Genomic DNA, 16,177 nt, shown 5'->3' with positions numbered 1-16,177 from the left:
CTATATGTGCTCCCTACACTACATCTCTGGCACACCAACAAACCAACCAGTGTTCTCTCACCATTACACTGCTTCATATTGACTCTCTCTGGCACAACAGGCCATTATTTCTGTCCTGGGAAAAGAAAAAAGCACCTGTGTCATCTTTGTGACTCAGCCAGTTTTCATTGGGGCTGGCCCAGTTGTAACATCGCAAGTTTGATTCCACCTTAAGATAGTCACTATTCATCCCTTCACTCTATCCTTTGTAAGTTTCCTGTCATTCTGTCATTGACAATAGTCTTCTCCTCGTTTTGATTGTTACAATAGCTCTCCAACAAATGAAAATAAAGAGTTGAAAATTTTTAGGGGCAGATGAAGTGTTTTTAATCAAGGCCAGGGCTATTTCACACAAATTATCTTACTGCCACCTTTTCTATAAGACTAGGATGAAAGCTAGCATGATTTATTTTTGCTTGGAGCGTACACACACACACACACACACACACACACACACACACACACACACACACACACACACACACACACACACACACACACACACACACACACACACACACAGAGCACACACAGAGCACACAGAGCACACTCTGTTTAATGGTTTATGATACGAAAACCTCATTGTGTTTAAGGGTGTTGTACACTCCATCACGTGCTGCTCAGCACTGCTGTATTGCAGCTCCAAAAGAAGACACTTGGCTATTAATAAACCACTTTTCCAATATCCTAGCATGTGTAAAAGCTAAGTGTGTTTGTGTTGACAATTTGCGTGTATGTGTGTCTGTGTCACACACAGCACGCTCGCGTGTGTGTTGATGATGTGTGCATGTGAATGCATGATTGTCTTTTTCCCGTAGCACAGTCTCTGATCTCTTGGCCATGTGCCGCTGCCAATATTTTCAGTATGAGCCCCATACCGTGATATACTATGAGGTTATTCTGTGTGGAGTGTGTTTGTTTTGCGGGTTGCCATGTGTGTACAGTACCATGTGTCGGTCATGTGCTGCATCTCTCACTGTGAGTTAATGGCTGTTTGATGTATACATTCCTCCAGGGCCTTGGTTGTGTGATTGGGGGGGTGTCTGATGGTGACAGTTGGCAGTGTGACAGTGCATCAAAATGTACTCAGTGAATTACTCACCACCATTGTGTGTGTGTGTGTGTGTGTGTGTGTGTGTGTGTGTGTGTGTGTGTGTGTGTGTGTGTGTGTGTGTGTGTGTGTGTGTGTGTGTGTGTGTGTGTGTGTGTGTGTGTGTGCGCGCGTGCGTGCGTGCGTGCGTGCGTGCGTGCGTGCATATTTAAAAAAGGGTTTCAGCTACTGCGGGGAAAAGCTTTCAGCTGATATCTCCCCCAACTGTTAGGACTCTCCAAACATGTGCAGGATATAGCATTGGATTGGAATATGTGTGGAGAGTTTTGGTGTTAGCCTTAATTAGTTTTTCTCAAGATGCAGGACAATACGAGTTTAAAAAATTTCCAAACAGAGATGAGAGCGAGAGAGAGAGAGAGAGAGAGAGAGAATGAGTGAGAGAGAATGAGCGAGAGAGAGGGTGGTGTAATAGGGATGATGATGGTGACGGGAGGACTTCAGAGATGTGTATTTCCCTCCAGGGCAGGCTTTTCCTGGGTTTCTTAGACCTCCTCATCTTGCACCAGCATTGCACCCTCCCCATCTTGAATCCCCCCTACCCACCACCCCCCCCCGCTCGTCTCTTCATTACCCCCTGGGCGCGTGGCACTCCTTCGCTTGTCGGAGGCCCCCAGCTTTCTTCTCTGTTAATTGGGTTTCGTTGCGTTAAACTCCCCCTCTGGCCAAACGAAGGGCCATCCTGCCAAAAAAGCATTCCGTTTTTAGCCACTCCGACTGAAAGGGCTGCTGCTGGTGCTGCTGCTGCTGGTGGTGGTGGTGGTGGTGGGGTCCAGCCCACTCCCGGAATGGTAATTGGTTATTTATTTAAGCGCACCCCAGGTTGGTCCCTTCCTTTGGTTTTGGTGAGGGAGGGAGGGAGAGAGCGAGAGCAAGAGAAAGGGAGTGTCGGGGAAGAGAGAGGATTGAAAGCAGAGGGAAGGGGAAGGAGAGGGTGCGAGTCATGGACGGATGAAGAGGGGAAGGAGGGAATATGGATGGAGGGGTAGAGACAGAGCGAGCAGAGGGAGAAAAGATAGAGAAAGCAGTAGTTTTTTTCCACACTATAAAACCACCCTAGGGGATGGAGAGGGTTGGGATGTTTGCTCACCTTTGCTGGGTAAAGGTCAAACAACACACACACACACACACACACACACACACACACACACACACACACACACACACACACACACACACACACACACACTCTCTCTCGAACACAAACACCTGAGAGCGAACACCTGTGTTGGCTCTGTAGCTTTTTTATTCCAGGGCACACCCTCTCCTCTCTCTCTGTCTTTAGAGTCCTACTTTCAGCCTTCTATAGTATTTCAGTCAGTAATCTTGTCCTCTTTATTGGCGAGTCATCGGATGAAACGGTGGCCAAAAGGCATGCTTTTAAAAACAAACACGGATGGGTGCGTTCTCTGTGTGAGCTATTCTTTCAACAGATTTTCCCAGGGGGGTGATGTCATGACATGATGAACACAAACTTTCGTAACCCATTACAATGTCTTTATTCCAGTTTATTAACCTGAGCATTGATGAAAGGGGTTAAACTACACACACTGCGTTCTCTTGGTACTTAGCATCGGAGTTATTTACCTCACAGTCTTATCCAGAACAACTTTCACAGTATCATTATCCCCCACGTTCAACATGTAACATGGGGAGTTTTATCAAGTGTTAACACATTGTTAATGTGTTATTACTGTAAGTTGTGTCATACACTATACACTACTTGTCCATAGCTTAATATATTATTTATGTATGCATGCAGCCTCCTCTACATTTTGCTGCCTAGTCTCTGTGTTGCACAGATCTCTACATGTTATATTCACCTCATTGTCCTATACATCACTGTACTTTATGATTTTTTCTTGGTCTTCATTAAGCCTAAGGAGACAGTATTATTTTTATTTATTTACAAAGCCATACTGGGAAAACTCCCGTCATATCTGTGTAATCTCTTATCACCCACCTACAGCTTAATGATTTTGTCTCCCTAAAAAACTATTTTGATTCATAAACTGGATTTTGTATCAGGGATCTGTTGTCATGTTCTATGTTACTTAATCTCTATTCTATAATGTTTTTAACCTTGTAATGGTTTGAATGTAATGGAAAAAGAGATTTGAAATGTCCTAGTTAAATAATGGACAAATACATTAAATAAAAAGGGGCTTATTGTAATGAGTAAATTGTAAACGGTTAGCCTCAACTTTGGGTGCTATATAACTTTGTGTTCCAGCATCACATTCACATCTTTACTTCCTTAACACAGACATTCCCACTTTATCCTTTCTCGTTCTCTTCATCCTCCTTACTCTTCCCCAGAGTTGTGTCTGTAACAGTGAGCATAGGTGAGGTTGGGTTGTGGAGCCATTAGGGGAATGAGTGAGGAAGATGTGGGGTCTTATTAAGGGGAAGAGAGTGGGAGAGATTTAGACTCAGCAGCATGGGAATCCACCGCCAGCCATCGACCGCTCCATGACTGAGACAACCTCCACCTTCTCCCCCTCCCTGGCTGTTTCTTGAAACACCTCACACGGTTTTTCCACGCACTCTGTTGTAGCTGCGGGCACGAAGAGTCCTCATTGCATATAAATTACAGAAGTGGGAAGTGATTATTATAAGAAATTCCCCGCTTTCCCGTTTTTTCCCCTCTTTTTTTTCCACTGCACTCTGCAGAAGTGTGGGATAATTGAGTGGAGTACAAAAGCTCTGCTGTGAGAGTGGGGAGAGAGAGAAATAAGAGAGAGAGCGAGAGAGCTGGAGAGATCTTATAAAGAGGAAGACGCACATGGTTGTTGTGATTGACAGACGGTGTCCACACTCTAATCAGCCAGTTACCTGGATTGACTGGATTTTGGAAACTCATCCATAAACTCAACAGCTCAGAGTCAACCCACGGTATATCCACCAACACAGCCCTCCAAAATTACCCTCCATCCCTCCCTTCGAATTCCCTCCCCTGTTTTCAGACAACGCTAAAGTCACTGGCTCCCTGCACTGCTGGAGCTTTTTCCCCCCTCCGTGGATGGCTCCCTGCCAGCTCCAGTTCCGCACAATGAATTTCTCTTAAAGCCACATCTAAGGGCTTCTTTTAAAAAGGGCCTGGCCAAAAAGCCCCGGTTATAAAATTCCAAACGGAACGTTTTTCTTTTCAATCTGTGTAGCCTTCTCTCTCTCTCTCTCTCTCTCTCTCTCTCTCTCTCTCTCTCTCTCTCTCTCTCTCTCTCTCTCTCTCTCTCTCTCCCCCCCCCCCCCTCCCTTTTCGCTCCCACTTGCTCCCTGTGAAAAAATATGAACAGAAAAATATTCTAAGCCTATTATTTCTCCTTGACAATGAAAAAGGGGACCTCCAATATGGCTGCCTTCCTCGATCGCCGCCTCTGGCGTTGGTGCCGCCACCAAGGGAAGAGGAAGAGAGAAAAAAAAGAGGGAGGGAATCAAGTTATGGTGACGCTGTGTGAAACTTTCAGTTGTGGTCAGTTGTGGCTGTCCAACCACCTCTTTATGGAGCTCAGGCAACGCGTGTAGCAGGTTTCCAACTGTGTGTGTGTGTGTGTGTGTGTGTGTGTGTAAAACTTGGCCAGGACCAGGAGGCAGGAAGAAAGGTACGGTGAGCCAATAACCTGGAAGTACTAAAATGGCGATTTGTTGGCATGGTTACCAGTCACCCCAAATGACTGGACCTTTCACGAGATCCAGTAAAACACTGTTGCCAGTTGACTTTGACATATACATATAGCAAATCGCTCATTTCTAATTTAGGAATGTATACAGGATGGTATGGTATTGAGAGAGCTTTATAAAAGGTTGCTTTAGTGAACTTAACTGGTTGGGGTCCGTGCTCCCACGGCATGTTTTTGAACCGTGCTACCATGTTGTAAAAAGGAGAGATACATAGTATCCTTCCTTCCGCTGGAAATGCTTCATTGCTTCGCAGTATCTAAATTACACTGCCAAAGGACGATGAAGACGAGGTAGATAAAGCGATGATGGCATTAGAATATTTTGATAGACCTCCCAACATGGCGGAACGTCCCACCACATAACCACTGGCAGCCAGTCCTCCAAATTTCCATGTCCGACCTCTATTCCATGGTCTCTATATGCTTTCACTGCAATTTTCTTCCTTCCGGGCACCAGTGCTGTGGTAGGAAGGTATGGTGTACGCCATGCAAGGTTTTCCTGAATACACTCCCAAAGATTCTTAAAAGGTGTATCGGGTAGGAAGGTATGGTGTATGGCATGCAAGTTTCACTTGAATACACCCCCAAAGATTCATAAAAGGTGTGTCGGTCACAGGGGCCAGGGATGTTCTCCCTGGTGGGTTTAGCTTTAAGGGTGGCATACAATGCAGAGGGATTATTAAGAAGTGGAGAAAAATGAGCTTTGACAGCTGCAACTGAGAGACACAAAAGAGGTTCTTCTCCACTATGGTGGATCAAGAGCATTTCAAAAAGCCCTCTCCGCTTTCACATTATGCCAGCAAGTCAATCACCCGGCCCCTACTGTATGTTTGTTTTATAATGCTATATACCGTAGCATATTATATCTACAATTTGGAGAGTTGAAAATGTTGTATGTTTTTATGACTTAATATTGAACAGTATACAGTGTAATACACAGCAAAAGTGTTCATTTAACTCGGAGAGTTAAATTAACATTCAGAATTGTATTGTGTATCAAAAGTGTCTGTGTCCAACATTCAGTGTTACACATGTGTCTGCAATATAAATATGAGTAAAGTGTCTCCTGTTCTCTCCATCCTCTCTGCTCTGAGTCAGACAAACAGCAGAGCAGACCAGAACGGCAGTCCTCCAACTTCTTATCTCTTTCCTGCAGGGGAACAAATGGAGTAGAGAGGCGTAAAATAAGAGGGATGCTATCATTTAGTCATCCAGTGGAGGCATGTCCTATAGCTGCTTCAGACCCAATAGCCTGGCCCTACCATTAGCCTCCTAATGTTAGGATGAGGCCTAACCCTCGCCCAGATTATGCAGATTATCCCGTCACCTTTGACCCAGACTGACCCCAGTCAAACAACCTGCCTCACCTGGGCTCGACTTAAAAGTATAAGCTACAGAGCTGAATTAGTTGACCATTATGCAGTGATTATGTCCTTCAGGGCTCTTGGGGTTTGCCTTGTTTTCAGTGGAAACAATGTGCCGGTTGCTCTTATTTATCTGTAGTTTTTAGTGACTTTAACCCCTGGTCCCCAACTCCACATAATTTAATTTAAATAATTGACCTGGAGGCCACAATAACCTACCTGACCTGGCGGAGACCTGTGCTCCGAGGAGCACTTTTTCTAGTTGAATATCGAGTTATGGCATAAATGGAATACTGCAAAGAGAAATGTTAAGGGAGAAGTTGAACCTTGTTTCTGATTAGTATGAAGTCTGGGCAGATCAAGAAGGTCTGTCTTTGGGTCAAGCCCCAGTTTGGTGAGAAACATCTTGCCAAGGGATACATACGCAAGCACGCACGCACGCACACACACACACACACACACACACACACACACACACACACACACACGCACACACACACACACACACACACACAAACATTCTCAAACTCACACACATTCCCTCTCGCACACTTTATCCTAACACACATACTTACACAGGAGAACATACCACACTCAGCTCACACACACACACACACACACACACACACACACACACACACACACACACACACACACACACACACACACACACACACACACACACACACACACACACACACACACACACACACACACACACACACACAGCACCCCGGGGTCCTGGCTAAGACGTTCCCAGACGGAGGAATTGGGTGAGGGGGAGGGTGGTGCCAGTCTGTGAGCATGTCGCAGGGGGGAACACTGACATTCCAACCAAACTTCGACTCAGGAGGATGAAGAGGAGGGTGGGAGAGGAAGGGGGGGCACTCCTACCCCCTCCCGGTCCTGTTCCATCGACTCAATCAGCCCAGCAGGCATGTCACCTTGCCAGCAGACACCTCACTGGCACTACCAAACAGTGAGGCCAAGACATTCTTTTGATCTGGTTGGCCTACTAGTTGGGAGTGACCGGTACGTTACGTAAACATTCAGTCCATTGAGCTGTATAGAAATGGAATAGAAAATCCCTGTTCACTAATTTCAATGAACCTTGCTCACCCATCGCGTACTCCCCCAGAAGTATCTCTCTCCTCCTGGGGTTTGATGACATATAGAGCGTGCGCAAAGCTCACATTTGGAGTGGCACATTTTAGTGAGTGCCCACGTGTGAAGACAATGAATCGTTCACAAACTACACACCTAGTAATTTTCGTTTATTCGTTTATTTTCTTTTTCTTTTTCTATCTTTTTGACACTGGAACTGGACACTAGATTGATGCATTTCAGATTAACCGTATATCCTTTTTCGGAGACTTGATATTTTGACTTTCTGCTTCAGCCAGGTCTCTGGGCCCAGATTGCGAATAGTAGATTTAGCATGGCTAAGCTGTACCATGTGTTCTCCACTGCTGAAGCGTGTAAGCGCTAGCGGGGCTGGCAGGTTTAGGGGACGGGGGTAGTCAGGGCAAGGGAGTTTAGGTCTGGCTGGATCTATTTTGGTTGTTGGCGGGGGGTGCGTGAGGTTGTGTTGAGTGTGCAGGTCATCCCCCTCTGCTTCAGCCCAGGGGTTGTGGGTTGGTGAGGGGGGCTGTGGGCTGCCAGGACACTGTTGACGTGATTACCCCTCCTTGTGTTTTGGTTCCACTGCAGATGTGTGTGTGTGTGTGTGTGTGTGTGTGTGTGTGTGTGTGTGTGTGTGTGTGTGTGTGTGTGTGTGTGTGTGTGTGTGTGTGTGTGTGTGTGTGTGTGTGTGTGTGTGTGTGTGTGTGTGTGTGTGTGGTCTGTGTGTGTGTGTGTGTGTGTGTGTGTGTGTGTTTCTCTCTCTCTATCCCTAACCACCACCCTCTCCCCATCCCTCCTCCCGTCCGTCCTCCGGCTCTTGGCTCTGTAATGAACTCCCCCCTTATTCACCGGCTAATGACTGCCTTTGATCTCCCACATAAGACCTCTGCTCTGACTCTCTACCCTGTGGGTCTCTCTCTCTCTCTCTCGCTTGCTCGCTCACTCCTGCACTATTTCTCTCTCTCTCGCGTTCTCCCACTAGCTTCCTTCCTTTCTTCAGCTTTCTTTCTTTTTCTGTTGCTGCCTCTAACTCACTTTTTATTTATTTCCATCCCTCTCATTCTCTAATCCCACACTGCCACAGAAACACCCAAACTCTCTCTATCTCTATCTCCCTCACTCCTTTGAGGCAAACAGGGGGCTTGGTTCTTGCTGACCTAAACTACACCGTTTTTTTAAGGTGTTTGGTGAGGGGTAGAGGTTATTTATATCTGGCTCAGGGAAAGGTGTTTTTTCTTCTTCCATTTATTTGCACTGTACCATTAATGTTCACCCCACATCTATAAGGAAGCTCTGTAAACGGCACACTAAGACCACCCGTACAGCACGGTGTGTACGGCATGGAGAACTTACTGTAGATCATGTGACAGCAGAGGGGAGCGGAGACCATTTTAAAAAGCCTCAGCACACACCCGTTATAGAGGAAGTACAACAGAGGAAGCTGGTTAAATGTTAAATAAACTTGAGTTTTTAAACACTGTTGTTTTTTGTTATGATACATTTCAAATGGTGCAGCCAACAGTTGCAGCTGTTCCATGAAAAATTATGTGTTTCAAACCGTTTCCCCTATAATACATCAACTCGTCAGTGGTGCTTCAAATGAGGTTAACTTTTTCATCGATCCTCCTAACACAGTGTTGTACCCCTGCAAATAATAGACAGATGGTTGGAATAAAAAACGGTCTGTCAACTGCTACACTATCTGTCAACTGGTTTTGGTCTTTTCTTCCATGGTCCAGCAATGTTCCAGGTCTAGCTGTCACACTGCTTCCATAACACATTTGATGCCGAAGCGTTAAAATAATGGCTGTCTTTTTCTCCACAGTCCAACAAAGTTCCAGTGGTGCAGCAGCCCTCCCATGCAGTCCACCCCCTCACCCCGCTCATCACATACAGTGATGAACACTTCGCCCCGGGCCCTCACTCTGGACACCACCAGCAGGATGGCAACAACAAACAAGGTACTGTTTTAAGCCGTTTCTGTGGGAGGGGAAGACATGCAACACAGGTCTCCACCTGGAATCGAACCGATGATTCTTTGAACGTGTGGCTGACACATTATCCAGTAAGCTAGCATCCTGAGATTAATTTAATTTCGTTACATTTTTATACTGTGCTCAAACTTAAAAGATTAGTGGTTAAAAAAAAACATGGTGAAGAATTCAGTGCGATGATATAAAAAAAAGAACAGACAAATGACTTTTCTATTTTGCTGGTGATATAAATAAAAATCCGAAGGGCCCTAAAAATAAAAACATCACCTCAATGTGAAGCGCACAAAAGAAACCAAAGCTGAAGATGACAAGCAGAGACAGAATGTTAAAAAGGATAACAGAAGCCAAATGACAGCAGAGATCTCATTTACACACTGTCAAAGTGAAGCAGGATAAGAAAAAGTTGTATTTCACAAATGGGAACGGTTCATATGCAAAACTTGATGACATGAAACCTCAAAGTCCTCTCTTCTCATACGACAAACTCTAGTCTGAAGTTATAACTGGATCATAGAAGTCGACATAGTGAGCTTGTACTGTACTCATATTTCCCCAACGCCTTCATGTAATGTAATTATTAGGTGAGCCGTGAAGCAATTGCCAACTATTGACGCTGTCTGTCTGTGTCTACATTATGTAGATTGCTGACTCTTTCTGCAATCAAATCATAACACATGCCCATGAATCTCTTACTCAAAATCTGACATAATTACATTACATACTGTAGTGTATGGTGCACTTTGTTCAAAATGAAGAATTTCACTCATTAATTACACATTGTATACATAACTTATGAACTATTCGTCATATTCGTATAGAATGGTGAGACTGAGTGCATCACTTCCCTGTGTTGTTTCATTGATGACGTAAGATAATATTTAAATGTTATGTTAACTATGCACACCTCTAAATTGCCCTTGTTAGTATATAGTGCTAGAAAGAGAGAGGGGGGGCGAGGGCAGAGAGAAGGGGGTGACCAGCCGGGGAGCTGAGCTGCCAATGCGGGACCCCGGGACCTTTCTATTTGACGTAAATATGTTTAAGTGACTGGAAAAAAATGGTAGCAAGAGGGCATGCCATCTGACAGACATGCTTCATATGCCCGGGATTCGAACCTATGTCCTCATCACAGCCAGTTCTGTGTCTGTGTGGTGAAGTGTGCTGGGAGGCTGAGCCACCCAGGCACAACATGCATTTCCCAACATAAAACAGCTCTTTATGACAGCTTCCCAGAAGTGTGCCGTCCCTCTCCTCTCTCTGAGGAGTAGCATCAAGGCCATAACTCTGACAGCTCCAGAGGAACACTTTAGAAGAGCTTCTCAGAGAGCTGGAGTGGGTTTTGGCAGCCTCTTCACAAGCACGTGAAAAAGAGTGCTCTCCCGCACCCTTACTCCCCCCTAGCCCCCCCCCCCCCCGTACACGCTATTCCGGTTGAAAAGTGGAGCGGGAGAGGGGAACGAGCAGACAGGATGATAATGGAGGTAAAAGGAGTTTGTAGTTCTGAGGGACCGGCTATAAATAACAATGTAAAATCCAACACAGGAGGGACGCTGGAGGATTGGATCAAGGGAAATTAGGAAGTCTGAGGAAATGGCGCTCGCTCGGTGCATGTCAGAGATATCGAACTCATGAGACACATTCAGAGAAATCGAACAGTTGAGACCGAAATGTGGAGGGAAAGAATTATGTTTAATGACGAACTGAATAAAAAAGATCTCTGCAAGTGTATGCATGTACACACACACACACACACACACACACACACACACACACACACACACACACACACACACACACACACACACACACACACACACACACACACACACACACACACACACACACACACACACACACACACACACACACACACACAAGATAAAAGACATGTCTTGTCCATGTACTCCTCTTTATGAAGTCATGCTCTCCATTTCAGTGTAATATTTATGTTGGTCGCGTCGGTCCTCTGGGATCCAGCATGTGAGCTGATGATAAACATTACAGAGCAGAGAGTGGTCTCCAGAGGCGGTCTCTCCCTCTGTATTTGATCCTCGTACACACAGCCTATGGAGGAGTGTGTACATATTCAAGAGATGCTGTATAGGAACTCCCTGGACACATTTCATAGCCTCATAAGGCTGAGCTCAAGTTGCTTCTCTCTCTCTCTCTTTATCTCATTCCCTTTGTCACTCTTCTCGTTATCTCCATCTCTCTCTCTGACCTTTCTCTCCCTTCCTCCCTCCCCACCCCTTCTTCTGACATCTCCTCTACTTACCCCTCTCTCCCCCTTCCCTTTCTTCCTCCGTTGCTGTCTTTCTCTCTCTGTCCTCCATCTTTTTTTCTCTCCCTATCTCTCTCTCTCTCTCTCCCATTTCTCTCTATATTCCCTGCCCTCTCTTTCACTTCACGCATTGACCAATTGCTGCCTTCCTCACTAGGATCAGGACTTTGATCTCCTCGTTAATTATGAAAAATAATCATGGATTTTCTCATTATGAGCTCTAATATGCGCCGGGCTGCAGAGCGGCACCGAAGGTCGAAAGGGAACCCTTTCAACCGTTTTATTTAAATACAATTCATTGCCTTTGCATACAATTCTTTTTTTTCATACAATGAAATATGAGAGCTTAGAGGAAAGAGTCATATTTACCACTTCACATCACAGATGTTGCAGTTAATTACACTGAGAACTGTTATCGTGATGTTCCAGTTTATTTCAGTGTACTTGGCTGATTGTTCACAGATCAGCAGACAGCAGGGCGAGGTTCATTTAGGCGTTGGCGGGAACGCGTAAAGAGGGGAGTAAAGTAATTTTAAGTAATTGAGCACCTTAAGGAGGCAGGGTGTCAGAAGCAAGGTTAAACCACCCCACCCTTACTTGCCTATATCCTGTTCACATCTTACCCTGCTTCGCTCCCTACCTTCTCTCTACCTCCGTCGTTCCCATATGCCTGTTTGCTTTCCTTCCACCTACCCCTTCCTCCCTCCCTCCCCTTGCCCCCTTCCCCTCTCCTGCCCTGAGGAGAGCCCCGAGGAGTGTGCTCTGGTGGATTAGTGGGCAGGAGGTGGTAGAGCCGTGCACGTTACACTGGCTTTGGAGATATAAGCCCCCACTTCTTGCCCTGTATATCTGGGGTGGCTTGGGGGGGTGGGGGGGGGGGGGGGGTGTTAGGCTCTTTAGACCTCAACCCCAGAGAAAGAAAGAAAATGGAGAGAAAAGATAGAAGTGAAGAGAAGTGGAGAAAAGCCAGACTCCAACAGGGATTAGAAGATGGTGCTAATCTGGAGGCATTTGCCCTCTTTTCTTCTGTGCACGATGTGCAGAGATGTGTGTGTGTGTGTGTGTGTGTCTGTGTGTGTGTGTGTGTGTGTGTGTGTGTGTGTGTGTGTGTGTGTGTGTGTGTGTGTGTGTGTGTGTGTGCGTGTGTGTGTGTGTGTGTGTGTGTGTGTGTGTGTGTGTGTGTGTGTGTGTGTGTGTGTGTGTGTGTGTGTGTGCGTGTGTGTGTGTGTGTGTGTGTGTGTGTGTGTGTGCTGTGCCTCACAATCATGTACAGTATACTGCAGTGCATGTTTTTCGAGGTTTACATCACTGGTAGTACACAGAAAAATCCAGAGTGAGTTAAATTGCACTCTGGATTTTGCAGTGTATAGGCTACTTTTAACTCAGAAATCCAATTTGATAGATTAGTATAGCATAGATAGACAGTGTATAGATCTATATCTATATCTATATATATATATTTAAAGGACATTAAGCTGTCCACTCCCATGTTGTTTTTATTATTTACTGCAATATACAGTAGGCCAGCTGAGATGAAGGTGCTACAGGAGAGAAGGCCATTGACTCAGAGTCAGCAGGGGTTACAGCTAGCTCCAGGAAATTGGTTTAATTTTTAACACCCATGTGCAATCGCTGAGGATTTGTGGGAAAAAAATATTATAAATGCACTTTATATATAAACAAAATGTGAGTGATTTAGATTCACCCCCCTTGGTCAGGTGTTTTACCAATAAGCAGAACGAGGCTTGACCTTGGAGTGAAGCAGAAGAAGTCTAGTTGAGGTGGAGAGGACCTCTAGTGGGATAAATCCCAGGCCCAGGAGGAGACTCATGTGGATCCAGAGACGGATGGCCTTAACCACTTCAGTATCATGAGATACTGTCAAATTATATTCAGCCTTCACTGCATTCATGCACGCCGTCTGCCTCACGTCCCTGAAGTCTTCTGCTTTACGAAACCAGGGAGTCTTTGCCCTTGAATCATGGTAGGATTGATAGGAGATGGAGAGGAGCTTAGCCATGGAGACGCAGTGACAGTCAGTCAGTCAGTCAGTCAATCCGCTCTACAGGGAGAGCCACAGCCCCTGCCACACAACGAGAGCCTTAATTAACCAGTGATCAGCTTAAGGCACTCACACGCACTGGGAAGGGCAGCTCAGATTGGGGTAATATGATGATTTTGTGTCAGTTGATAATGGAGAGGTCAGGACACACACTCAAGAACCCACTGATGCATTGTCCTTGATTTGTGGTGAAGTTTATTCATGGAGTTGTGTTTTTTGACTGTGATTTTTGCTGCTTTTCTATTTGGTTTTCTTTTGAGGTGAGATGATTTGAGGTGAGGGCCACTGGAATTCCTTTATCAATGCTGCAATGTATTGGTGATTTCTTTTCATCTTTCTGTGTTGTCAATCATTGTTCAATAAACTTTGCGGCAGTGCCCATTGAAAATGGGGTTAAAAGTGCACTATTTACCAGTGGGGTCTGTCACTGTAGTTCTGTTTACTTCACAGTTGCACAATTGCAGTCTACTACTGTCTACAGTACTTTCATGTGTCTAAAGGTAGTCTATCATGGTTGTGTCACTACAGGCATGCAACGGCATCACCAAGGGCCCGACATGACTAACTTCTACTCCCTGTCACCTGGAGGTGTGGGACAGATCACCCCACCGCTGGGCTGGTGAGTCACGCACGCATGTGCACACACACACACACGCACACGCACACGCATGCGCACGCACACACACGCGCAGTCACACGCACACACACGCGCAGTCACACACACACACACACACACACATACACACACACACACACACACACACACACACACACACACACACACACACACACACACACACACACACACACACGCATACACACACACACACACACACACACACACACACACACACACACAAATATAAAAATTCGTGCCCACAAACAATCACAAATGTGCATTCAATTATCTCAATTATCATCAATAACTATGTCACTGTACTTCTGCCCAGTCAGGGTTATTTGCTTTATAAAAACGACGTATTTATAATTTTTCACCACACAAAGACAATAGACAATCTCAATCAAATGCATAACAGAACAAAAGACAAAACCACAGCGCAAAAGGCAAAAATAAAAAAAAATTATAAGATTCAAAAAAAAAATTTCTCTGTTAGCAATTCCCGATGTGCTTTTCACCCCAGCATACAGTCCACATAACACAAGGCATGTCAGTCCTTCATCCTGTACGAAGCAGACAGGCTTATTAATCCTCTTCACAGTTACTCCACTGACCCAGTGTCCTTTCCAAATCAGTTCTTTCTAAATAGATAATAAAGGGAACCTATATTATCCTGTTTTCCTTCAACAGAGTAAGTGATCTTTTCCTCATAGACCAGTGGTTTTCAACCTTTTCATATCCATGTCCATTATTCAGCATTTGAGCCACGGACCACCATTTGATGAGATTTAGCCTCTCAGACCCTAAACTTAGAATATTTCGTTACCGCTGGATAAGATTGTGTGCACAATTCCATGCTGTATTTATGTGGTGCCATTAGGAGAGACAACAGGCAAACGTTGATCAAAATAACAATTCTTTAATTAAGTATTTAGCAGATGTTTAACAATAATTCAACTCTTGAGAGAGTAAAATGAAACCAAATGGACCCATAAGCTGAAAGAGTCCATTTGGTTTCATTTTACACTCTTAAGAGTTAAAGATCTATAAGGGTCCAGATGGTTACCAACTCTCATCATTTAGTTGGGGACCACCTGGAAACCCCCTCAAGGACCACTGGTGGTCCCCGGACCACTGGTTGAGAACCACTGATATAGACAAACGTATAGACAGCTCTTTTAACCATTTACCAATATTTGGTCTGTTCACAGTACATCTATCAGGGGCATTCCTGTCCTCAGTAGATATTGTAATAATTGTCTATAATTGTTCAGTAGAGCCACTGCCTGTGTTTATTCCACGGTTGTTCTCTTACAATGAGGTTTTAGGTCCATAACCCTATCCCACACACACAGTCACTGTGCTGACCCCTAAACCAGTGGTTCCCAACCTCCTCTGGATCAGGGGCCCACTTGAGAATCTTGAAAGCGTTCACGGCCCACCCATCTGGTGGGATTAGGATAGGCCTATTTTAAGTTCCCATTTATCGATAATATGACAATGAAAATTCATTTTTCAAGTTTTTTTTAACACATTAAAACCAGGAAAGCGTCTGTCATTTTAGATTTTTGCATGGCTATTCAAATATTTTGAACATTTTAGAAAAATCTTGAAAGAGTGAGAACTACTGATTCAGAAGGCATTTGTAGAATCGGCCTCAGGTCTTAATGATTTAAAGAAAAAACTACCATGAAAAGTTTTTGTCCCCTTTTTTTTTACTTAATTTAAAAAAAATATTATCAATAAAATCTTAGTGTTTTGCCACTTGCAATATCCTCATGGCCCACCAGTGGCCCTGGCCCACAGATTTGGAGTCGCTGCCCTATAAACCATAAGAAGGGAGATTCACCCCCCAGCCCACCACCACCGGTGCTGCTGCTCTAGCCACAGGGAACCTCTGTGTGCCCA

At 44.9% G+C, this 16,177-nt stretch overlaps 1 protein-coding gene across 1 annotated transcript in view; it reads left to right on the top strand.

Annotated features, from left to right (window-relative positions):
* The window catches only part of lef1 (lymphoid enhancer-binding factor 1), a 62,461-nt gene that overhangs the window by 21,208 nt on the left and 25,076 nt on the right, over positions 1–16,177 (top strand). The window contains exons 4-5 of the mRNA XM_080454120.1: positions 9,139–9,274; positions 14,179–14,269. Coding sequence (XP_080310246.1) covers positions 9,139–9,274; positions 14,179–14,269 — 227 coding nt within the window. The remainder of the gene's footprint in view (positions 1–9,138; positions 9,275–14,178; positions 14,270–16,177) is intronic.

The sequence above is a fragment of the Gymnoscopelus braueri genome, assembly GCF_963280865.1.
Source record: "Gymnoscopelus braueri genome assembly, chromosome: 2".
Classification (NCBI taxonomy): Eukaryota; Metazoa; Chordata; class Actinopteri; order Myctophiformes; family Myctophidae; genus Gymnoscopelus; species Gymnoscopelus braueri.
This window is presented reverse-complemented; position numbering and strand designations above follow the sequence as displayed.